The sequence below is a fragment of the Typopeltis vanoorti genome, chromosome 16 (assembly GCF_054136105.1).
Source record: "Typopeltis vanoorti isolate ZY-2024b chromosome 16, IOZ_Tvanoo_1.0, whole genome shotgun sequence".
In the NCBI taxonomy this organism is placed as follows: Eukaryota; Metazoa; Arthropoda; class Arachnida; order Uropygi; family Thelyphonidae; genus Typopeltis; species Typopeltis vanoorti.
The window spans coordinates 3298209-3324563 of record NC_143564.1 but is presented as its reverse complement, the minus strand read 5'-3'; the positions used below and the strand labels follow the sequence as shown (position 1 = coordinate 3324563).

Genomic DNA, 26355 nt, shown 5'->3' with positions numbered 1-26355 from the left:
GAAAGATCCCTAGCAGACGATCTGATTGCGTTCGTACAGCAGAATTCCTCGCAAATCTGCAGGAACAGGTGTTGAAGAACCCTGGCATTGGAATTCGGGCTTTGTTCGTGGAGTTGCTAACTGTAGTCAAGCCCTGGATAACAAGGGTAGCCAATGGTAGGCCGTATGTATGGCAGCAGGATTCGGCCCCTTGCCACACCTCTGGGAAAAGTCAAAAATGGTTGTCTGAAAATTTCTACGACTTCACCAGTCCAAATGTTTGGCCTCCAAACTCCCCAGACCTTAACCCCATGGATTATTTTGTATGGGGCGCAGTTGAAAAAGACACCAATCGCACTTCCAGTAATACAAAAGCCCAGTTAATGGATAAAATTAAAACAGTTTTTGCGGCCCTTCCCAGGGAGACTGTAGCATCAGCTTGTTCGAGGTTCCGAAGCAGAATTGAAGCTGTGATCGATGCTAATGGTGGTTATTTTGAGTAAACCTTGTTGATAGTATTGTAATTAACTCTGCCTGTAATGTTTTTTTGTCAATTCATTAAATTTAATAGATACAAAGAAGATTTTCTTTTTCCTTACGAAACTGTCAAATTTATCCCGAACACCCTGTATATATATATATATTTTTTTTTTTTGAAGTTTTTATATTTATTTATTATTATTATTTTTTTTTTTTACAGTCCAGAAATCCTGCTCTAGAGACTAAGCATGGAACTGTTTCAAGACACTTACCATGTGGTTAGCATACCTGATCTTCAATCAGGTATGCTAACCACATCACCAACCAGGGTGGATTATCAGACATATATAGGTGTATTCTAGAAAATTTGGCAAAAAGAGCAAAGCTAATAATAATGGCAAGTAACTGTTATATTTCTGTCCAGGACATGCACTAATAATTATAAACATAATATTAGAACATAAAGTTGTTCAAAAATTCACATGGAAAGAATACAAAAGAAAAGTCTTATATATGACCATGCTGTTGTTGATAGCAATGTCTTCATGCTAGTTCATGACAAGAGTATAGTTGATTTGAAATAGGAAGTGACTACCATTTAGTTTTCAGTAGAATAATACATTGAAAATAATTATATATGAACATTATATTCATATATGAATATATATGAACATTTTAAAAAGGATTAAAGTTGAGTAGCTTTCACAAGTAAACTATAGATTCAAGTTTGAAAACAAGAACCAAACATTGGAGATTCATTTGCAGACCTGAAGAAAACATTGACTGATTCAGCTAGAAAAACATGCAAAACCAGACTCAGGAAGTTAAAGGAGCACTCAAAAAAAAAAAAGAGAGAAGCATATCAAAAGTTCTTGCAAGTAAGTCAAGCATGTACTCTGAGAGCATATACAGAGAAAAATATAAGAAAAATTATTGTGTTAAACTAGCTACATAAAAGTTTCAGAAAGATTTTGATAAGAAAACAGAAAATAAATATCAGGAAGGTGACAAAACATTCTGCAGACTATTGAAAAAATCTAAAAATGGAGGAAAGAGTAATGTAAAAGGAATTAAAGATGATAAAGATGACATGAAAACTGAAAATATTCTGGATACCTGGAGTACATACTTTGAAAGACTGATAAAAGAAACAAGCAGACAGAAAATACCTCAGAGGAATGTAATCAGGAGTACAGATCAATACATGAGATCAAAAACCTGAAATGTGGGAATGCAGATGGAGTAAAAGATATCTAAACAGAAATGCTCAAATATGGAGGTGTAAATGTTTTACACTCGCTATATCAGGTGGCCTAATTACAGGTTTCAATTCCAGATGATTGGAATAGAGCTCATATTACCTATCTATTAAAAAGAGAAATTAAAATGAATGCAAGAATTAAAGAGAAATTTCACTATAGTGTTTAAGGTAAAATTTAATGAAAGATACTTTGAGGAAAAGCTAAGAAAACTGTGGAAGAGCAACCAAGAAAAGCAGCAGCTGGGTTCAGGCTACATTCAGATTGGAAGGATCAGATATTCACTTTAAGGCAAATAGCTGAGAAATATGTAAATATATGGAAAAGGCTTATAACAAGGTGCCAAGAGAAAAGCTGTTCAAATTGCTAGTTATATGGTGTAAATGGGACATAATACATAGTCTACATTTGAGCTGTCAGTCAGCAGTTCAAATTGAAGGAGATTTAATATAAAATCATGTATGAGGCAAAGGTTCACATCATCTCCACCATTATTCCTCATCGATATGGATCACATTATGAAGGAAAGTTGCATAATAAATTTAGTTCAATCCTTTATCCAAGTGTAAGCAAACAAAGTGTGTGCCTGAAAATATCTTCAGGACTGGGGGTAAGGTAGTGCCACATGCATAATGCATGATATCAATATTGGAAATATTCAACTCGGCTCTCTGCTTTCTGCAGATGATGTTACATTCTCAAAGAAATCTAACACAAGTCTGAAGGATTAACTAATGTATGAGTTTTGTTTAATTTAATTTAATAACTGCTGTAATAATTTTGGTATAAAATAAGCAATAAAATGCCAAGAATTATGTAATAAGCAGAAACACTGAAAACATTTCTATTTCAGAGAGGACGGGAAATTAAATCCAAAAATGGACAACAGAATTAGTAAAGCTAATGTGGTAGGAAGTTAACTGAATAAATTTATACAGAGTAAGAGAGTATTAGTCAAAACATTAGGCTAGCTATATACAGGACTACGTTCAAACCAATTTTAAATTTTGAATCTCAGAATCATGGTTAGAAAGAAAACACTTTATTATTATTTATTTATTTTTTATGTTAGACCAGAGGCTGGTTGGTCAACCTACAGTACGTTAGTACTATGTATGGGAAGGGATATGAGTAAAGAGTAAAACTTTATTATTACTATTAACATCCGACCTCCATGGAGTCAGAAACTCATCATGGGAAGTGCATACTATTGCAAACAATGCTCATCCAACCGTGCCTTAAAATGATTCAGTGTGTCTCTACATTCACAACACACTAAGGCAATGCATTCCACTCACCAACCAATCTCCACGCAAAGAAACTTCTCCTCATTCCTCTGCTCACACCCTCTTCATACAGTTTCCAGCGATGGTCTCTTGTTCTATGCCCTCCCCCCTCTCATTCTATGAAAAATCTCTTCCATGTCAACCTGATAACAACCCCTGACTGGCTTATATGTCTAAATCACATCCTCCTATTCACGAGGCATTGCAATTTACATTCTTTTAATCTGTCTTCATATTCCAAATACCACTGATAACCTTTGTGAATCTTCTCTGGACCATTTCCAACATATCCTCATTCCCATAAAAACCCAGTGACCAAATCTGCACACAATAATCCATATGAGGCCTTGATCAGCTGCATATCACTAGTTAAACTAATCCCAATATCATTAATATGGATTTGATTATTATTATTGGATATTATTATCCAATGGATACGGATATTATTATTGGATTTGAAGGCCAGTACACTGTATTCCTTGAGTAACATATAGGAGGGTGGCTGTTCTAGAGTATAGCAGCAGAAATGAAAGAGAATGAGGAGAAACTTGTTCTATGGGTTATGAGTTGGACTGTGAAAGCATGATTGGTGGCAGCTGCACCATTTAAATGGATTTGTTAAAAATAGTCAGAATTATTGATGATAGTTCTGACAAACATTTGTCATGAAAATATTGATAAAAGATGACTGCAACAGATACTCAATGCCTGTGCAAAAGCAGTTGGTGTGAGATGGTCACATTATGAGTCATTCATCAGTCTGATTGTTCTCTTCTATACTGTACTGACTATTTTTAGAGACCTCTAGGATCGACTGCCCCAAATGTGAAAGCAGATTTGTAATTTGTACAAGGTTAACAGCTGTTCGGAGGTAGAGAAATGCCTTGAGTAAAATAGGGGTCCTCATTTTTGAGATGCCAAGGAATCAAAGGCAGTAATGTACTTATGACAAAATAGGCTTGATGTCAGGATGATACAAGGAGAGAAAATTAAATCATGCCTAGAGATCTGGTTGTGGAAAGGTAAAGCTGGGAGATTATGGTTCTTTTTGTGGGAAATGAGGTAAAAGTGTGTTTTTTTGCTTGCAATGAAACTAACAAGGTTTTTCAAGGTCCACTGAAGAATGGTAAGGAGATCAGAATTTATGGCTGCAGAGGTTCTCGTTCCATAAGTTGTGATGCAAGGTGTGCTAAGTGAGGAGAAGTGTAGTGAGCTGTCATTAGTGAAACTGTGTATTGGATTGGTGGTCAACTGGAGCAGGCCATTATATATATATAAAATTTTCTTTTTTTTTTTTTGATTTTTTATGCTGCAAGGACATTAAAGGTCATACTGCACAAGGACGCAGGTCACAGAAGTACATATGATAATTGGTTAGTAGGACAATCACAAACATCCATGCCCTTGGCAGGATTCGAACCCACAGCCTCTTGGCTGAAGAGTGGATATGCTATCCACTCAGCCAACCAGTTTGGCTATATACAGAAGGAAGAGGGTGGATGGGTGAGAAACAGAATCTTGTGCGACCCTAGCATCAGTTTCATATTTAGATGACAGAGAACCATCCATCATTACATGCAATGTACATCCAGTGAAAAACTTGCAATCTTCAGCTGTAGAAATCATGGGACAGACCAAATGATGGGATCTACATAGATAGCACTAGAGATATAAAGTGCAACCACTTTGGTTTCTGAAAACTCTTCTATAGTACTATGGAAGAGTGTCTGTGTCATCCACCATATCGAGGTGGATGACACAGGCTAGCAGATTCCCTGTTGATCAGCACTGGTAGAATCCATACTGGCTTTCATTTATTAGTTGAGTATCTTCAAGGTAGCATAGAAGTTTGGTGCTGATGGTTCTCTCCATTAATCTGCAGAGGACTGAGGTGTGAGAGAGAGGTTCGGTAGTAGTCTGGTTGTAAAGATTTATCAACCTTCTTAGGAATGGGTTAGTTTTAAATGAGTACATGAGTTAGTTTCCAGGGTGTAGGGCAGATACTAGAGGAATAAAAGAACAAATAAAACGTAATACCAAACAGGAATCAACTCTGGAGCACAACTCTGGAATACTTCAGAACAGGAGGGATACAGTCAAAACCAGGAGACTTTTTGGTGTCTAATTTAGACAGGATTTTTCTGATCACTTTCTGATGAAAGGTCATAGTATGTATTGAGTTAATGCTCAATATCCACTATGAAAGGTGTTTGGAATGGTTGGTGAGCATTCACTGAAGTCATTTATGCATGCTTTTGAAGAGAAGTATGATGCTAGAAGATTGGCTTTTTCTCTTGGGGACCCAAACAATAGAGTCATCAGCATTGGGAGTAGTTGTTGGACAAAAAGAAACCAAAAGGCACAACTGTCATTTGGACATAATACAGGTTTCTTGCTTTTGGCTCTTTGGAAATCAGTTTTTGATATGTTGATAATTTTCTTCCATCTGTTTTGAGCTTTCATATGCAGTGAGGGAAGGTGGCATTCTTGATAATTATGCTTAGGTCTTCAATTTGTACAGCATTGGCCCATCTTTTAGCAAACCATGGCTTACTTAGGGGATTTATGGGAATTTAACATGGAATGGAGAATACAGGCTTCCAAGACTGGTGAGAATTACTTCAACGATACTTTCAGTGCATATTCTTGGGTTTGACGGTTGAAGGCCAAAATGCAAGCAAGAGAAAGAAGCATAGAAGTCAAGAAGGTCATCCAATCGGTGTTCTTAAAATGCCAGGTGACTCTTGTGTGGGAATGGCTACATAGGTTTACTCGGTGAGAGATATACACAAGGTTGTTCAGATAATCATAACTCGATCAAAGACTGGAGACCACAGATATGATTCTGAGAAAGATTAGTGGAATGAATAGATAATATCAATAGCAGTATCATGCAAAAATTAAGATGGTAGAAAGGAAATTGACACTGTTAGCATTCAAGAATGTGTGAGCAGAGCTAATCTTGGTGATATGGTCACTGAACAGTGCAGGAGAGGAAGAGTAAGCAAAAGAGGTATTTGTTGCCAGGTTAGCAGGAAAAAGATCTAGAGGAAGAACCAGATCTCAGTGGATTTCTAGGTATTGAAATGCCTGAGAAGACCAAAATACAAGATCTGACAGTACCAGAGTCCTGATGGATAACAGAGTAATTTGGAAGAAAATTGTAAATAGGAAGTTAATAATGGGGTAAACTTTTCATGTCATACTATCATAATATCCCGAGGGTATTTTTTTTTTTTTTTAATGTTGAGCCCATACATGAGAGGTTGGTGGATCAACCCATACTATATTAGTACCATGTATGAGTAGTGGATTGGGAAAGGAGGAACTTGTTCACATTTGATTTAAATGACTGCATGCTGTATTCCTTGGGGAACACAACAGGGAGAGTTCCACAGTACAGCAGTTGTAGGGATGGAGGAGGAAAAGAAACTTGTTCTGTGGGTTTCAGGGTGCACTGTGAAGGGATTGAGCAGCAGCTGCACGGATTCCAACGAACCTAGTTCTAAGTGGGGCAATTATTGATCCTATTTCAGATGAACATTTCAGGGATTTGATGATGATAGACATTTCCTAGATAAACTGATTACATGGCCTTTTACACCAGGATTACAGGCCGAACAGGGAAAAGTCAGATCCTGGAGATATTAGGATCAAAGTCAAATGGTGTTGTTTGATTTGCCATGGAAGTGTTTCTCTGCTGAAAAAAGGGAACTTGGAACGACACTTTAAATAGGTGCACAGAAGCTATGAAATGGCATATCTACGTAACAGTGATTTATGAAAAGTCAAAATTCAAGAATTGAAGAAAAGTTTGTCATCACAGCAGTTATGTTTCATTAAAATAATATTGAACTCAGAGACAGCAACAACTGCATCATTAAGAGTGAGCCATATTCTTGCCAAACACCAAATTACGCAAACATTGTGAACTCGTTGCCATGTGGAATAAGTAATGCTGATTCATCAGGAAGTTCAAAATGAAATGTTTATTTTAATCAGTGAGGTTAAAAAACTGCAATATTCTTTTAAGCGTTATAACTAATTAATATTACGATAATTATAATAATATATTGTAATAATAATAAATAATATTACGATAATTTTTTCTTTGTCTAAACATAAATTAGAAATCTTATACCTTATACTCCAATTTTGAAAAAGGTAGATCGCAGGTATATCTGTATGGACAATGTAGACCTTATGCAAACATTAGTTGACATCCCTAATCTACACCAATGCCACCTACTGCCCACCACCACCACCACTAGTATTTATTTATTTTATTTTATTTTTACAGACAGTCACAAACTGTCTGTAAAAATAAAACTGTCTGTTTTGGCTGGAGAGCAGATATGGTATTCACTAGGCTAACCAGGCCAGCAGCACCTAGGGTTCCCAGGTGGTCACCCTCCCAAGTACTAACTGGGCTCAGGTTTACTTTACTCAACTTCAGTGATCAGATGAGAAGTGTTTTCAAACCAATCTGGCCACTGATAATATATATCAATACTTGAAATAGAAAAAGCACTCCAAAACGTGAAATGTCAACTGAGTTTCATAACATTCAACCAAAAAATGATATGGTGATATAAAAGTTATATATTAAAGATAGAAAAAAAAAAAAAAAAAAAAAAAAAGAAATAATACCATGCGAAAATATTTCTGCTAAATGATCCTATTATGATTTATATAAGGGGCACCAAATTAGGACTTGATATCTTTCTTCTGTTATAATTTGAATTGTTTACTCACTCACTCATTGTCACAAGTAAACTATAACATGCTACTTTATACGCTGAAGATAATGGTTTGAAATCCAGCGAAATATAAGCCAGATAATAAACATTGTTTTATATAATAGTTTGTTTGGTGTTGTTAATATCATTAAAATAAGTTATGAACAATGTTCAACACCAAAGCTTGTCTATTAGACAATGAAATGTAAGCAGCTTAATAAAATATTTATTTCATTTGCAAATAAGGTAAAACGAGAGGTAGTACATGATGTCTAAAAATATGCAGTTGAGTTTAGTGACTTTTCCCCCAGGGAAGTGTGTTATCACCATTACTTTTCAACAAGCCTGTCTAAGAGAACACACCTTCCTACAAATACCATGGGGTATATTGAATTCCATGTTTTTGTGGTTTAGCCTACATAAGACAGACAACCTGTGAATTTGGGGTGAGAAAATAGGAACATATTGCAGATGTGAAAATAAAAGAAAAGAGAGATCTGGCCTGGCCAACCATAATTATAGTACCAACTATGCAGTTGACAGTAATGTTTCAACAATGCATTATGTATTTTTTTCCAACTTGGTTAGACTATAATAAATTTAATCCTTTATCCAAGTGACTCAGTCCTGAAGTATCTTCAGGACTGAGTCACTTGGATAAAGGATTAAACTAAATTTATTAGAGTCTAACCAAGTGGGAAAAAACTTCCAACATCTTTCTCTAAATCCAGAGTAATTTAATAATAAGGTGGTACACCTTTTGGCAACTAGTATAGGTAAATATGACTTCTCCATTGCTTAGTATCCCCACTTCTGGGTCTGGCTCCCACAGATGAGACCTCAATAAAAGTCGTCGGCATGGTTAGCCTAGTGGCTTTGCACCTCGCAACCATATACTTGGGGAAGGAGTGTCCTAGGTTCAATTCCTGTAAACGACATGAGGAGCTCAAGGATCTTCCTCAGCCATAGCCAAGTTAGCCGGTCTTGGGCGTGGACAACAGGGTTTTTTCTGCCAGTTTATCTGGCGTTTTTCATCCTGCAAGAAGGCAAATTGGTCCGAGGACACACATGGATTACAGTCAGGAATACTGACCCAACCATAGGTCTGATTCGTCAGCCTATGCCGGTTCCGGAGCCTGGATTGGGGGGGGGTGGGGGGTGGTTCACATCTGAGAGCTGCTCAACTTTTATTCGCTTTAAAACTTTCGTACATGTTATTCTTTTCAATATGAAATTCAATTTTATCCTGCTCAAGACTAAATAGTGATCACTTCCAATTTCAAATCCTCTGTACACTCTGGTGTCCTGCACCAGGGAGAAAATCAACACTATCAACAATAACATAGTCAATGAGACTTTTCTTATTCCTAGCCTCTTCTCTCCATGTGAATTTGTGCACATTTTTATGTTGGAACATGGTGTTAGTAATAACCAGTCCATGTCCTGAGCAGAAATCCAACAGACATTTGCTATTATTATTAGCTTTGCTCTTTTCTCCAAATTTTCCCAAAATATTTTTGTATGTCTCATAATCATTTCCTACTCTGCTATTTAGATCCCCAACAAGGACCAACTTTTCCCTTTTCATTGTGTCAGTTGCTTTTTCTAAAGCGTCAAAAAATTCCTCCACTTCTACCTTAGTAGAACCTTCTGTGGGACCATAGGCACAAATAAGTCTCATTGTCCAGTTCCCCATTCTCATATTTGCCCATATTACTCTACTTGAGACTGACTGCCATTCAAGAAGATTAGCCTCGTATTTTGTGTTGAATACTATGGCTACTCCTTCTTTTCCTTGATTGTCATTGCCTGAATATAACATTTTGTATTTATTGCTCAGAAAGATCTCACCAGTTTTGGTCTTTTTTGTTTCAGTCACCCCTATCATGTCGATCTGGAAGTTATCTAATTCCTCAGCTAGCTCCATTTCTTTGCCATTCAGGCTTCTTACGTTGATAGTACTGATCTTTAACTCTGGTGATGTTGAGTTGGGGTTTGTTTTCAGATTTGTTCCAGTAGCTGACTTTTCGCTGTTCGCCCTGGTTCCCTGGCGAAAACAACGGGGGCCTTGTTTAACCGGGCGACGCCCCAGCCGGCATGAAATTTTGTCATGTTGAACCATCATTTTTTATTTTGGTTTAACCAATAAGAATACAATTTGGTCGGCTAAATCCCAAATTGCCAGCCCTTCCTCGTTCGTTCAGTATCAAAGTAGATACCCAACAGGGTGCACCACGAGAAGGTGAGGATTGGACATTAGGTCAGAAGCCCTGGTCGGTTCTCTGCATTCCTTTAAAGGCTATGTGGAGGTCTCCTCTCAGTTATACAGCTTTGACCCTTAAGCACTCCTATATACAAATATACAATATAAGCTGAGTTACGTTTCACACAGTAAGCTAAAGAAACAATGATTTTGATCACCGGTTATTCTACTGGCATGACTCTAGTGAAGAAAAAAAAAAAATACAGATAAAATTACAAATTAATTATTTAGAAACTACATCAAAGCTAAATTCTATTTAAGTTAACATGAGAGAAACATTCTTTCTTATAGATAGTTTTCTCAAAGTAACAATGATGTCCTATTTTTAACATTACAATTGTTATATTAGAATTAGGATTCTATCTCTACAGTCCTGTTTATAGTTAACTCTTAGGGAGAAAGGTTCCGTGGGTAGAATATGCGCCTTCGATATGCTTGGATTTTTAGACCATCATTATTGTTCAGATTGGGGTGGTTGATAAGAATCTCACAGTCTTCCTTAAATGTGCATTCATACCATGTTTTGGTGTAATGTAAACAAACTGGTGCTTTTCCAGTCAATTCTATGTAAAGTGTTCAGGGCATGATCAGAAAGGCCAGCTTCACCATAGTTATTATATTTAATGTGTCGTTTACGTTCGTTTTGTCTGATAGGAATTGTGCGTCCTGTTTCTCCTGAAAATGAATGGATTGCCATGTAGTACTATCATATCCTGTACACCCATTGAGGGTATATATCAGGAATTCGATGATGATGAGGTGGCAAGCTCGGTGGTTTAACCCAATGACCAAAGTAAACTAGGTCATATCATTTATTAATTCAAATTATCCATCAATTTGAGATTGCAAGAATGAATATTGAGATTTTAATATTCATTCTTGCAGCTATCTTTGTCAGTTTTCTCCCTTAAGATGCTTGTTAGTACTAAGTGAATAGGGCACTAACTCACTGAAATTTGATTCATAATGCAAGCTTTCCTGAAGAAATTCACACCTCCACACACCATTTGGCAATACTTTAATGAAATATGGGTAAAGCTTAATGTAAGCTCATAACATTTCTATCAATGAACCAAAACTATCATTCCCACATAGCAGGTTACTGCTACTGTATGTTCAACATAAAAACACCACGTGAAGTAATTCGGTATTATCTCAAAAGCAATCATTTTACAAATTCTTAAATTTAATTGCAATTTCTCAGAAACAATGACTGTATGAAAACAGTAGGCCAAGACTAAGATTTGTGAATTATTGATGCAATAAAAATGAGTTTCTGTATCTCACTTTTATTATTCTGCAAGGAATGATAAATGATGAGAGATACAAACTTATTTAGGGATCAAACGAAATGGAAGATGCATCTGGAAAATAGTAATTAAGAGAGTGATAAAGGTTTTGTTGCGTCTTGAATAAACCAAGAAAAAGAATTACCATTTAATTATTCAGGAACAACTCTCTTTGAAAATAGGAGAGAATGTGGTGTGTTGGCCATAAACTGAAAATGTATATATATGTATATAACACTAAGATAGGAGTAAGAAATTATATAACAAATGAAAGAAAATTATAAGACCTATAAGGGTCTGATAGAGCAATTATTTGATGTATTGAATTAATTTAAGAACCCCATTTTATGTGTCATAAGATAGCAAAATCTGTAAGCCCAAGGGTCACCTTTTGACCGTCCAGGGTTACATGTGCTGGGGGGGGGGGAAATTATGAGAAAGAGAAACTAGAGCGCTTTCTAAGAATACACGCCAAAAGCACATGCGACGTAGTGGAAGGAGCTGGATGCCGTGACGAAAACCCACGTGACCACGTTGGAGATACAAGAAATGCCAGGAAGAGCATGAAAACAAAAAGGTCAAGCAACCCCCACTCGAGGCTTTTTTGGTTCCTGTTTCCTGACCTCTCGGACGTTGGTCCAGTCCGCGCCTACGGAGATGTTCCAGGCTGGCCGTGGAAGGTATGAGTTGTCTGCTGCAGCGTATGGAATAGGGCTAGCTATTTCCTTGGACTAGGATAGCTATGCTATATCGTGCGACAGAAAAAAGAAGTAGACGCCGTCCGTTCTGGCTAAGCTCCTGAGCCATATCGCCCTTCCCGCTGAGAATCTGGCCGTACAGTTGTCGAAGGTGACCAGCAGACTGAGAAGAAGCCTTGATGCCCAGACAAGGCAGAAGAAAGGAACGAGTATCATTTCAAAGATGGTAATGTAGACTCTTGTATTATATATTCACGGTTAAGGAATTGTGTGTTTTCCAAAGAACATTTTGTGTAGTAGACTTATTATATGGAACTTTAGGAACTGCCTCCAACTTGGCATAGACCCATCTTTGTTTGAGAACTGTCTGCCTAGAAGGACTCTATTTAATTTGTATGAATTAATTGTGTTGTGTTAATGTTAGGTTACATATAGAGGTGGTCCAAGCAAATTTGTTCATGTATTTCATTAGTAGTAATGAACCAGAGATCTTACTAAAATTTGATTCAGATTACCTAGAAATAAGACTTTCATGTATCATTTCTTTAATTAATAAATGTTTCTTAGTACCTGCCTGATCTAGTTTAGTATATGAATTCAAACAGCCACTCATAAAATTATTATTGAACTTAGCGGGAAGAACCCACGAGTACAATTTAACAAAGCGGACCACGACTGCATGCAAGAATATGGTGAACAGAAGTTAGAAATTTAGTCTAGTTTAGTTACTGTGTATCACTCTGAGAGAGCCATCCTGGATAAGAGTCTCATCTATCCTTGGTATTGGCTGGTGCAGTTAAAAAATAAATTTGTCAATGCTTATCAGGTGGACTGTCTCAGAAGATATGTTTAATGGCCGCGTCTCCTTCTAAGACAAAGCCTTAATCATTAAGTATCCTACATGTGATTAAACTTAAGAGCGGCCAAAGATTTTGTTTGTTTAAAAAGGGGAAAGGTTTAAGAAAACAACGAGTTAAGTGTAGACTAACCTTAAAGGCTAAATGGGACAAAATATAGAAATAGAGGATATAACAGTTTCGAGGCAAATAATTTGAAATTTCTCACTTCAATTTATATAGTTGCCCATCTTTCACTTTCACCAAAATAACATATGCTATGGAAATACTGCACTATAGACTTTGGCATATCAAGAGTTTAAATATCTTGAGAGAATTTCAAAAGGAAGCAAACTTTTGAACTGACCTGACCAGAATCCTACTTGAAGAATGACTACAAAAAAAGCACAGAAATCTATTCGGAAGTCTTAGACACAAGAGATATATAAACTGTATCTTGCTTTAAACATTTTACCTCAAGGGCTAACTTTAGTGAGCACGGGCATGGCAAACCCGAGGTACTTAATGCTGGGCCATGCCTTAATTGATGTAATATACATCTGTTATATTATCTGTGGACTGATCCCTCCACTTCTTTCTTCTCTTCTTGCTCCTTCCCCCAATACTGTTTGAGTATTCGAGGGCTAGGGATGAATCTTTCCTATTTTGCTATGTCATTTCATCTTATGCACTGAAGGGGGCAAGATAGCTCCAATAGGTGCTGTCCCGAGTCCAGATAAATGGCGAGGGTTGACGTCAGGAAGGGCATCCGGTCCTAAAACTTCACTGCCAGCTCTAGCTATGATCAAATGAATCGAAAAGAAAGTGATACAAGGGCTAGGGTATACCCCTTCGGAGATGCACAACGACATTGCCCTACAGCGTGAAGTGGACGAGGGCTACCACATCAAGGGCAGATGAGGTTAAAGAAGCAAGTCCGGCAGGTAGAGAGAATATTGCGAGTGGGAACATTGAATGTTGGAAGCAGGACTGGAAAGAGAAGAGAGGTGGCAAACATGATGAGAAAGATAAAGTTGGACATTTTATGTGTGCAGGAGACAGGGTGGAAGGGGAAAAGGCGAAGGAACTGGGAGATGGGTATAAATTGTTCTATTCTGGAGCGAATAAAGAGGGAATAAATGGTGTCGGAATTGTGGTGTGTGGCAGAATGAAGGAAGAAATACTGGAAGTGGGTAGGAGGAATGACAGGATCATGCGAAAGAAACTGGGTCTTGGAGAAGAGCAAGTGGTCATCTTATGTGCATACGCCCCGCACGCTGGCTGTACAGCAGAGGAGAAAGATGAGCTCTGCAACTTGCTAGATGAAGAAATAAGGAAACTGGAAGAAAATGAGATTGCATTGGAGGGGACTTGAACGGACACATAGGAAGACAGAATAGGGAGACAGAACCATGGAGTGGGAATGATGAACCAGGAAGGAGAGAGGATTGTGGACTTCGCGGTAGCATTTGATCTGGCAATTGTGAACTTAATTTTCTGCAAGAGGGTAGGAACATTTAATAACATTTAGAAGTGGTAACAATAGTTGACTACATTTTGACTAGAAGCAAACATCTTAAGGAAGTGACAAATTGTAAGGTAATCCCAACAGATCAAGTGGCGCAGCAACACCAGCTGCTGTGTGCAGAATTTAAAATAAGGTCAAAGATAGTAATTCTTGTAGCAAGGCTTATATGTTGGTTGTATATAACTGGTAATTAACTTAAGGAATTTACAAGGCATAAAACAGATATTAATAAAAAAGAAACTTTAATGAATACCTTCAATATTTCGGCAACGTCATGTTGCCATCTTCAGGAACATACAAATATGGAATGTGCACACAGGCACTAAGAAAAGCAAATGAGGAAGAAGGCAAGAAACTAATATTGTCCCTAAAGTCCTAATGGTGCCCCCTAGCAGAATAATTGGGTTGTCTTGGCCGTTGAGCTGAAGTTCTCATGATGCAGGTCTCCCAAATTTGGGGCAGTCTCATGCACCCAAATTTGTTGAGGTTTGGAACATTTTTTAGAGCTGCTGATGATTCCACGAATAATCTTTCATACTTGAACTTGCTGCGGTGTATTATTTTAGTTTTCTTCCAACGAATTCTATGGCAGGTATCTATGGCATGGTCTGCAAGCACAGAGTGGCTGTATTGGTGAAACTGGATGTAATCTTTGTGTTCTGAAATCCTGATATTTGCTGTCCTGCCTATTTGGCCAAAGTAGGACAATTTACAGTTGCAAGGGCCCTGGTATACACCAGGTAGGTCTAGGGGAAGTGGTTGGTGTTTGATAGAGTGGATAAGGGATGCCAACTTTTTATGTGGTCTATAACAAGAAGTTAGGTCATATTTTTTGAGGATATTGGTTATTTTCTCAGAGGTGCCCCGAATGTAAGGGATGGTGATAGATTTAGTGTAATCTTTATTGTGAAGGGAAGGGGAGTGTGTGGTTCCCCCTCCCCTAAAGAAAGTGCTGAATTAAGAAGTGGAACATTATTAGAATTAAACCCAACAATGATAGAAATGCGATGAGAACTATGTAACGGTATGTAACATTAACTGAAACCCAGCTGACATAATACATATAAGAAGGGTAGCTATTTTAATTAATTCAGGCTACCAACATGTAATATCTCTAAAGCTGATGTTTAGTTTCTCAACAGCATTTGTAACAATGACAAGATACTGAAGCTGACAAAGGCAATGCAATTATAATTATAGATTCCAGTTATAACAGAAAGACCTACTAAAAGATAACACCTACAGAATCAGAACAACCGTGGATGCTAGACACTCAAACATACAGCCTTGCTAAATACTTAACAAAATTTCTAACTCCTCATATCCAAAAAATTTCGTGCATCAATAACTCTACAAATTTCATCAACAAGATAAATAATACCAGTGCATGGAGCAAGGGCACTTCTCACCCTACCCACTGACTAACTATATTGTTTATTTAAAAAGAATTCAGCAAATTATTAGATTCAAAGAATCTTTTCACTAATGTGTGTGCAGAGAAGAAATTATTGCTACCAGACGAATGATTCCCACAAGACACCACAGACTTTTCACACATTGTGTAGATAACACCTTTTACAAAGATATTTACTGTGAACAGAAAAGGTTAAGTTATGGGTGGGAACAATTTCACCTAGCAAATATGTATATGGAATCTTTTGCAAAGATGACAAACGAAAAATACCACACTAACCCTGAAATATGGCTATGTTATATCAATGGTATTTTTTCATGTGGACAAAGTAAAGAAACATTTAATAGTGTGTCAATAACTTCATGTGCTCAGGGCTGCCGAGAGAAATTTTCAGGCCCATGACAAGTCTGTGGTCCAGGCCCTACTTAAAAAAGTGCATCACTTTTGTTTAATAAAAAAAGTCATATAAAACATTAAGCATTTATTTAAAAAAGTGTACAATAAATTCAAAATTCGATACATTACATACCATACAAAATACAACCATTAAATAAAAAGAGAATTTTTAAATTTTTATTGCCTCAACAATCACAACACCTTCGTCTATCAAAATACTAACAAGAACGAAGCGTTCTGGCAGAGAACGTTAACGTGAATGCAATCACTAGCTAGTGCAGCCGAATGCAACAACCTTGCACAAATGCCTACTGACATTATCACCTGCTATAACTACAGCAATGCCATTAATCCTTTACCATTGTTGTATTATTATGAGAATTAAAACCATGCATTATAAACACAGTTATAATGATACTGTGTTTATAATACCCTGCCCATGACAAAAGTCTCAGATGTCACTCCCTCTCGGCAGCCCTGCATGTGCTTAAGCTCTCAAAGCTGTTTCAATAGAAATTGAAGAAAAAAGAACACTTCCTTTTCAGGAAGAAGTGCTTGTCTCTGTCACAAAAAAAAGATTCACTTTCTCAGCATACAGGAAAAAGTTCAACAACGGTAGATATTTACATACAACTTCTCACCATCAACCTGCCTAGAAATGGGGTGTCATAAAAGCCTTAAAGACCCACAAAACTTCAAAGCATTCAAGAGGCCAATTTTACAAAATATTCAGCATGTATTACAACAAACAAATATTCAGTGAAATTCACATAAAGAATATAACAAGGATGAAAAAAAAAAGAACTCCAAAATCATATGTGGTGGCTTATAACACTGGAAATATGTCAGGTATGAGCATATGAATTTTATTATGAGAACAAACGAAAATGCAGTTTATTGAATTTAAACTTGTGAATTATATTCATAAGTTTAAAACACCTCTAAAATGACATGCCCAATAAAAATCAAAGTTATCCTAAAGCAACCGTGATCGACATACAAAAAAAAAAAAAAAATCCTGAAATATAAAATTATAGAACTAAGTTATGACAATTGTTACACAGCATGAATAACAATGAAACATCTGTGACATCACAATACTATATGTACCATCAATTTAACAACGATTCCATTAAAGTTAATTTTTGAATTAAAAATCATTCTGCTAACATGTTTTCTAAATAATATTACTTTATTCTTGATAACATACGTTATTAGGTGATGTTATTAATGGCCTGTTGTCTCTTGCCACTGGACAAGAGACCACTGCAGTTTACAGAAAGCAAGTTTTCTGCATTTGACTTATCCAGAATCAGATACAGATTTGCTAATTATTTCTTTTGCATCCTGTGATCTTTAGTATCAGCTGAGAGTGAAGCTGAAATTTTTTTAATGAGTTCTTTTTTTCTCTTATTTTGCCACACTTGTAAGAAATCTAAAACTTGGGTAGTCAGCAAAAATTTTGGATGTAATATAAAATGAAAATCTTTACTTCAAAAGGAACTTTTTGGAAACTTGATAATAGAAAATGTTTGATGGGAAGTGTGAACAGCAAGCTGACAATGGAAAAGATGAGTAAAAATTAAGGAGCTTGAGATTAGCTGGAGAAAAATGCATTCTACAGGAAAAGTAACACAAAGTAATAACTATCATATACAATTCATACTTTTTTTTTTAATGAGACTCCCAATCCATGATGTAGGTTTTCAACCTAGCAACAGTAACATCAGTAGGCAGGAATTTTTTTATTATTATTATTAATTATATATATATTATTCTTTGTATTTTTAAATTTATTTTCTCATAAATTGGAAATCCTGTTGAGACCAAACACGGAACTTTTTCAAGCCACTTCATGTCTCCAATAAGTTGGGTAGTGGTCTTACAGTGGACACTGTAATTACAGTAGAACCTCGGTTGTCGAACGCCTCTGCCCTCGAACAATTCGGTTCCCAAACAAAAAACGCTCCAGTTTCCAAACAGAATTTCAGCTCCCGAACAGGCAAATGGCAAACAAGTGCTCCGTGTGCTTAGCTGCAAGGCGGGAAAGCATCAGTTACGGGGCAGCCTTCATTCAGTGCAGACACCTGCTCGAATCTACAGTGAGTTTTCTTTGTGTTTTTTGGTTTTTTTTTATAAATTATTATTAATTAAGCCACCATGGGGCCGCAGAAGTGATAGCAGCAAAGCGAAAAGAAAAGGTGTTTAAACCACGATAGAGATGATAAAAGAAATCATATCCAAACATGAAAATGGCGTTCATGTCTCGAATCTTGCTATGCAGTTCAGTATGGCGAAATCAATGATATGTACAACATTCAAAAATAAAGAGATGATCAAGAGAGCTGATGTTGCAAGAGGAGTGAAAGTTCTGGCTAAACAAAGATCGCAGACGATTGAAGAAGTGGAAAAATTGTTGCTGATTTGGATAAACGAGAAACAGTTAGCTGGTGATAGTGTTTCTGAGGCTATAATTTGTGAAAAAGCGAGGTGATTACATGATGACCTGTTAAAGAAAAACCCTGGTGCGAGTGTTGATATTGATGTGTTCAAAGCTAGTAGAGAGTGGTTTGAGAAATTTAAGAGGAGAAGTGGCATACATAGTGTGGTTAGGCATGGGGAGGCTGCGAGTTCGAACCAAGAAGCTGCTGAGAAATATGTGCAAGAATTTAGTGACTATGTAAAGGCTGAGGGTTTTCTTACCCAACAAGTGTTCAACTGTGATGAAACCAGCCGATTTTGGAAAAAAATGCCAAAGAGGACCTACATCGCTCAGGAGGAAAAAGCATTGCCAGGACACAAGCCAACGAAGGACAGGCTGACTCTTTTGCTGTGAGAAAACGCAAGTGGTACACAAGCCATTGCTTGTGTACCACTCTGAGAATCCGAGGGTATTTAAGAAAAATAACATGATAAAAAGGTAAATTGCCTGTTATGTGGACGGCTAATAGTAGGGCTTGGGTAATCAGGCAATTGTTCATTGAGTGGATCCATGAAGTTTTTGCCTCAAGTGTGAGAAAATACCTTCAAGAAAAAAATTTGCCAATTAGATGCCTTCTGGTGATGGACAATGCTCCTGCTCACCTTCCAGGCTTGGAGGACGAGTTAGTGGAGGAGTCTGATTTTATCACAGTGAAGTTCCTGCCCCCTAACACAACTTCTCTAATTCGGCCCATGGACCAGCAGGTCATTTTGAACTTTAAGAAACTCTACACTAAAGCACTGTTTCAAAGGTGTTTTGAAGTGACCTCTGACACGAAATTAACACTCAGAGAATTCTGGAAAAATTACTTCAACATCCTCCATTGCTTAAGTATCCTTGACAAAGCCTGGCCGCAAGTGACTTACATGACAATGAACTCGGCCTGGAGGAAATTGTGGCCAGACTGTGTAGCAGACAGAGACATTGAGGCTGAGCATGTTGCTCTTGTCGATGATATTGTGTCTCTGGGCAAAAGCATGGGCTTGGAAGTTGACAATGTTGATGTGGAGAAGTTAGTGGAGGATCACAGGAATGAGCTCACCAAGGAGGAACTGGAACACCTTCAGGAGGAGCAGCAAAAGACAGAGGCAGAGGAAATGTCTTCAGACACAGAGGAAGGGATTGAGGATGTTCCTAGTTCTTTGAACAAAGAAATGTGTACGAAATGGGGTGAGGTGCAAAGTTTTGTGGCAAGATATCACCCTCACAAAGCTGTAGCAAATTGCATCATAAACCATTTCAATGACAGTGCCATGTCTCACTTCAAAAGCATTTTAAAACGCAGGCAAAAACAAATGTCACTGGACAGTTTTTTTAGTGAGAGAGAGGGCCAATGTGTCTCAAGCAGAGTCGAGTGGTGGCAAGAGACAGAAAAGAGAAAAAAACCCAGAAGGACAGTAACCTGATGTTTTTATGGAAGGGGACTCCCCTTACTCACCTCCTTCCACAACTCTCCTCCATATGTATAGTTAAAGTGAAGTTAAATTTTCGTTTTTATTTTATCTATTTATTGTGTTTATTCTTTTTATGTAAGATTTTATGCATTTTCATTGTTTGTATATGATCTTATGCATGAAGTACTGTTGTAAAGGTTTAAATAAACAATCATCTGGGGTTCGGGAACAGATTAATCCATTTTACATTAATTCTTATGGGAAAATGGTTTCAGTTTTCGAACAATTCGGTTTCCGAACAGCCTTCGGGAATGAATTAAGTTCGACAACCGAGGTTCTATGTAATAACCACAATTCTACCATACCCATAGTAGAATGGAAACTTACAGACTAATGGCTGAAAAGTGGATATATTAACCATTTTTATATATTTTATGTATATATCAGCTCATCCCAAAAGTAAAGTCGTTTTTAGCATTAAGTTTTGAAAGATATATAAAAGATAAATCACTTTGCTAATTTAATCAAGTATATATTCTCCATTTGAATCAATAACACTCTTCCAATGTTGCTAAAGCTTTCTGATGGCATTTCTGTAGAATTAAGGAGGTTCGTAGGCAAAGAAGTAGGCTCAATTTCAATGCCTCTAATGTATCGTATTGTTTTTGATTAATGAAATGTTGCAAACTTGAAAACAAGTGGTAATCTAAAGGTGCAAAATATGGAGGATGTGAAAGTCTTTCCTAGCTGAGTTCCTCAATCTTGGTACAGGTGATTCTTGCACTTATGAAGGAGTGCATTATCATGGTGAAAACCTCACTCTTGCAACTGACCAGAGAACACCCCTTTTCTTTCAGTTTTTCATTCAATTGATCAAATTGTTCACAGCATACTATACTTCAGCTGTGATTGTTTAGTTTTGCGACAAGAGCTCAAAGTGTATAATACCAGCCATATCCCACCAAATGCTTAACAAAACCTTCTGAGTGTGAAGGTCTTGTTTTGGCTGAGGTTTAGCCTGCTCCCCTGAAGGAATCACTGCCTTTGGTGCTTAGTATCTACTTATCATCACCAGTGACTACAGACTCAAAATTTTGATTCGATTGTTGTTCATCAGTTCATGAGGAACCCACTTGCTGAGTTTGGACATTATTCCAAGTTCTTGCAAATGGTGATGGATGGTTAATGACAATGAATTAATATCTTTTGCTAAATCTTCTCCACAATTCTGCACTAAATTTTCAACAGTTGCATTGGCATTTCTTGCAATAGTAGCTTTCAAGCATATCATTATCGAGAGAGACTGGGTGCCCAGAGCAAGAGGAGTCTTTCAAGTTAAAGTCCCCTTGTTGAAATTTTTGAAACCATTGCTGCTGCCACTTTTGCACATTCAAAACATCATCACCATACACTTCTTGCACATTTTTTACAGTGTTAACAGCATTGTTGCCTTTTTTGCACTCATAAAGAATAATGTGCTCTTCAGTGACCTCCATAGTAATAAAGGGTTATTTAAACAATAACTTATGTATAATGTTCTTGCAAGATGGAGCTTAGAATGAGGATGCCTCAGCTTAGCCATACTTATAAATCTTTAAAAATTCATGTTTAGACAAACTGAGACATATTTGAACAAGTACAGTATAAAAAACTAGATTACTTTTGGGATGACCTGATATACATAAAATTGTGTGTATAATTACTTTGAAAGATTGCTTACATAAAATAAGAAGTATCAGCATAGTGGTCAAAAACACTCAACAGGAATGCTATCATGAATACACATCAGTACTTGAAGTAGAAAAAATGTTTTTCTACTTAAAAAAAAATAGTATCCATAAAAATGTTTTTGATGGCTAGAATAGATTACATTTGACCAGAAATGCTCAACTATAGAGGTTAAAAGTTTTTCAGTGATTGCACTGCATAATTCAGAAGGCACAGTCGAATTCCAGATTCCTTTTCCCTTTCTAATAGTATCCAGGTGGATACTATAAGAAAGGGAAAAGGAAACTAAATGTGAGAATTGCAGAGGTATTTTCATACTGAGTGTGCCTAGTAATGTTTATGCAAGTATAACTGAAAAACAGCTAAACAAAATTATGGAAGGGAAGCTTGGTGAAGAACGACTTGGATTAAGACCAAATAGAAGTTATGATCAGATTTTCAATTTAAGACAAATTATTATTACAAGCCACTCCAAGGAGTCCTTAGACTCATCGAGGGAGACCCTAAACATCATGTCCATCACAACTATTCGACATTCACACAGTACCTATCATACCTTGCCTTGAACCCATTCACTGTCATAGCACCCACAACAGACTCTGGCAGCTTATTCCACTCATTCACCACTCTAAAAGTAAAAAATCCAGCTCTAACACCCTTACTAACAACACTCTTGCCCAGCTTCCATGGATGTCCCCTAATCCTCCCTACCACCAGTCCTGTTCTCAAAAATATCCTCTGAATTAATCCTATAGAAACCCTTCAGCAATTTGAACGTCTCAATCATATCTCCCGTTTTCTGCCTATCAACCAATTTCTGCAACCCACAAATCTTCAACCTGTTTTCATAAGGTTCATTCCATAGACCTGCTATCATCTTGATCACTCGCCTAATCCTCCCTACCACTAGTCCTGTTCTCAAAAATATCCTCTGAATTAATCCTATAGAAACCCTTCAGCAATTTGAATGTCTCAATCATATCTCCTGTTTTCTGCCTATCAACCAATTTCTGCAACCCACAAATCTTCAACCTGTTTTCATAAGGTTCATTCCATAGACCTGCTATCATCTTGATCACTCGCCTCTGGATCCTCTCAACCTCCTCCCCAACAAGAAGAAACCTAGGTGACCAACAAAGATCTGGATTTAAGTTTTGTAGATCTAGAAAGTCATATGACAAGGTGCCAAGAGGAATGCTCTTCAGAATGCTACAGTTAAATGATGTAAATAGGACATTATATCGAGTAATACATAGTCTCTTATTTGTGCTGTAAGTCAGAAGTCAGAATTGAAGGAGGTACAGGAAGATGGTTTTGATGTGTGTGCAACAAGGGTGTGCATTATCTCCACTGTTATTCATCATCTACATGCATCCCATTATACAGGAAAGTGGTAGTAAACCTAATATCAAAATTGAAGATAATAATCTTAGTTCTTTACTTTATGCTTCTAAATAAATCCAGTACAAGTCTGAAGGATTCTCTGAACTGAATGAGTTCTGTAATAAATATGGTATGAAAAATCAGCAATAAAAATAAAAAGCCAAAGACAATGGAAATAGCCAGAAATTGAAAACAGCAATGGTACATTGAATGCAGAATCTATAGAACAAGTAAAACATTTATTTACTTGGCACAATTTTTAGTAGAGTTGTAACTTAAATATGAAAATAGACAAGAGAATTAATAAAGCTGCTGTGAAAGGAAGTCAGCAAAATAAATTCATATGAAATAAGAGAGAATTAGTCAAAATACTAAACTAGATATATACAAGACAGTGTTCAAACCAATTTTAACTAATGGATCTAAGAGCTGAGTTAGAAATAAAACACTTGATAAATATGACATTAAAATGACAATATTAGGAAAGAACTTGTCATTGTTAGCATCCAGGAATGTGTTAGTAGAGCTAATCTCAGGTGGTATGGTTACTTAAGCAGAACACGTGAGGAAAGGTTAGCAAAACAAGTGTTATTTGCCAGCTTGGCAGGAAAAAGACCAAGATTTAGTTGGATTGATGTGATCATGTTGGAGTCTTGACAGATAAATTAATCTGGAGGAAAATTGTTGTCTGAAAGTTAGTAATGATATAACTTTTTCATGTCTTCTTCTTCTTTTACGTATATTAAGCCTAGTTGCCTGTTACATTCGTATTAGGCATGGCTTATTACGATTCGAAACTGCGACCACCTTGAGGATAAGGTGGTTAGCCCTATGCCTTCTGGTGAGGCCTATGTCTGTAGATGCGTGTATTCATGGGGGGGGGGGGCTGTTTGCCTGTTCTGGAGGACGACAAACCCAAGTTTTTCATCCCCCTACCTCTGCATGAGAACGGCTAACTCACATGTAGTCGAAAAAGACCAGATAAAGGTTCTTCAGGTCTTGGATGGAAATCAACCCAGATCTTTCTAACCAAAGGGCTTTGTATATACCGACTGAGCTACGGAAGCCCAATCTTTTCATGTAGTGCTATCATAATATCCAGTACATCATCTGTGGATATATATTAGGAATTTGATGATGATATATAAAATTGATAAAAATTAAAAAATTTTTATCCCCATTCCACTTTAAAATCTTATTTCCATATCTCCAGGAAATCTCTATGGACAGAAAGTGTTTGTTATTGTGGATAGCTCATTAGTAAATTTCCTTTACTGAGCTTTGGTTTGGGACTTTCATTACTGAATTTTTAAAATAAAATTCAGTCAGTGTTTCATGACCACACTGAAATATATAGTGGCACCTGCTTCAAATGTAACAAGTATAGACTTGTGATTAATTGAAAAATTTAATTTAATGATGATCTTTTGTTGAAAGTAATGTGACAATAACAAAGAGAAAGACAATCTTCGGCATTTTAGAAAAAAGTAAAACCAATCTGGATATTAAAAAAAAATTATTGCTGAGATTTCTCCAATTGATCTTAAGATTTCTGTTCCAGAGTTAACTCTTAGACTTCCTTGCCACACTCTCTCATATTAACAGTATTTATGATACAGCTCAGAAATTAACCTGCATTTAAGCTATTTCTAAAATGAAGACAAATCTTTATTTTCAAATTGCCTATTAAAAACCTATAATTCTTTCCAAAGGAATGAGTAATTCAGTAATAGTAGCACAGGACTCATATATTTACAAGGAGAGAAAATAAACAGCTTTATTATTATTATTTAAACTGAAATTCTAACTAATATTATAGCAAATATTAACTTGTCTACCTCTGCACTAAACTAATGTGCATAGCATTCCAAATGAAAATTGCCACATCATTTAATACTTTTAATTTTTTAAATGAAGATTCCACACAAGAAAGGTTGGTTATCAACCTACAGTATCTACAGTTATATCATTACCATAGAAGGTTTTTGAAATGCCAAGGTGGTTTAATATGAAACAGACTGGTTATTAAAAAAAAGCTGATCACCATGTAACACTAAAGGAAAGGATATTCTATCCAAGATTTAACAAGGATAGGTCCCTTTTACTATATCAAATTATGCTATTTTTACTTATAAAAGATACCAATTTGATTTAAGTCACTGCTATTAGTATACAAAAGTGCTTACAAATATTATTTCATGGACATGCTTATTTACTAATGAAGGACTGTTTGATTCTACTTGGTTGGGACACAGGGAATTATGTAAAATCTTGTTAACTATAATAATCATTATTGCACCAAACAAAAATGGGCTTTATCACAGATTCCTTAAAACCACAGTTTGTCAGTGGTGCAAACATTTGTTTGCCTTTTGCTTGATTTAAGTATTAATTATGGAGATGACCAAAGTATTTTAAAACTTCAGTACAGTACTTCATTTTAATTTTATTTATTTTGTCTAGCTCTGCTCATGTATTCAAAGATGCATGAAGCAATTTCTGCCTAGCATTTTTAAAATTTACAGTGTATATCACTTCTATAGTTGAGTTTCTGAAATTAGCTAGGGAAAAAAAATGAAAGTATCTAAACTCATCATTTGTATTACCTGAAAATAGCTGCTAGTCTGTCCAACCAAACTGCTGGATCATTCTTACTTCCTTCTCTTACTTTATCTACATCACTTAAAAGCTGAAATTATAAGCATCTGTTAAATGTAGTTACACATAATGTACAGATCTTTTATAAGAATAAAAATTAGCAGAAATTTTTTTTATGGTACATATGAACATGGACAAGAAAGAAATGATATTTAAGAATTTAACAGATTGAAATACCCACATATGTAACGTGGAGAAAAGTTTAGGTGTTGTCATCAGTCATGTTATTTGTTTTACTGGTATTAATTAATATTGAAATATTAAGACAAAATTTAAATAACTTTCATGGTTTACACATGTAACAAAAAATACAGAATTTTATTCAAAAACCACAATATATTTCACCCAACGTTACATGGAGATTATCATTGAGATGAAACACTAACTACATTCAAAACATGAATCACAATGAGTCATAAATCAAGCATATACTAGTTAGTCAGTTGCAGCTGAAGTACATGATTACACTATTAGAGTTCAAGGGAACAACTGTAAAAAGTTGCAAACTGTCATCTGAACATCAACCGATCAGACTGCATGCCA

The 26355-nt window shown here is 36.3% G+C and overlaps 1 protein-coding gene across 1 annotated transcript in view; it reads right to left on the bottom strand.

Moving 5' to 3' along the window:
* Positions 1-26355, bottom strand: part of Tnpo-SR (transportin 3) — a 605621-nt gene that overhangs the window by 180156 nt on the left and 399110 nt on the right. The window contains exon 18 of the mRNA XM_090405918.1: positions 25761-25843. Coding sequence (XP_090262044.1) covers positions 25761-25843 — 83 coding nt within the window. The remainder of the gene's footprint in view (positions 1-25760; positions 25844-26355) is intronic.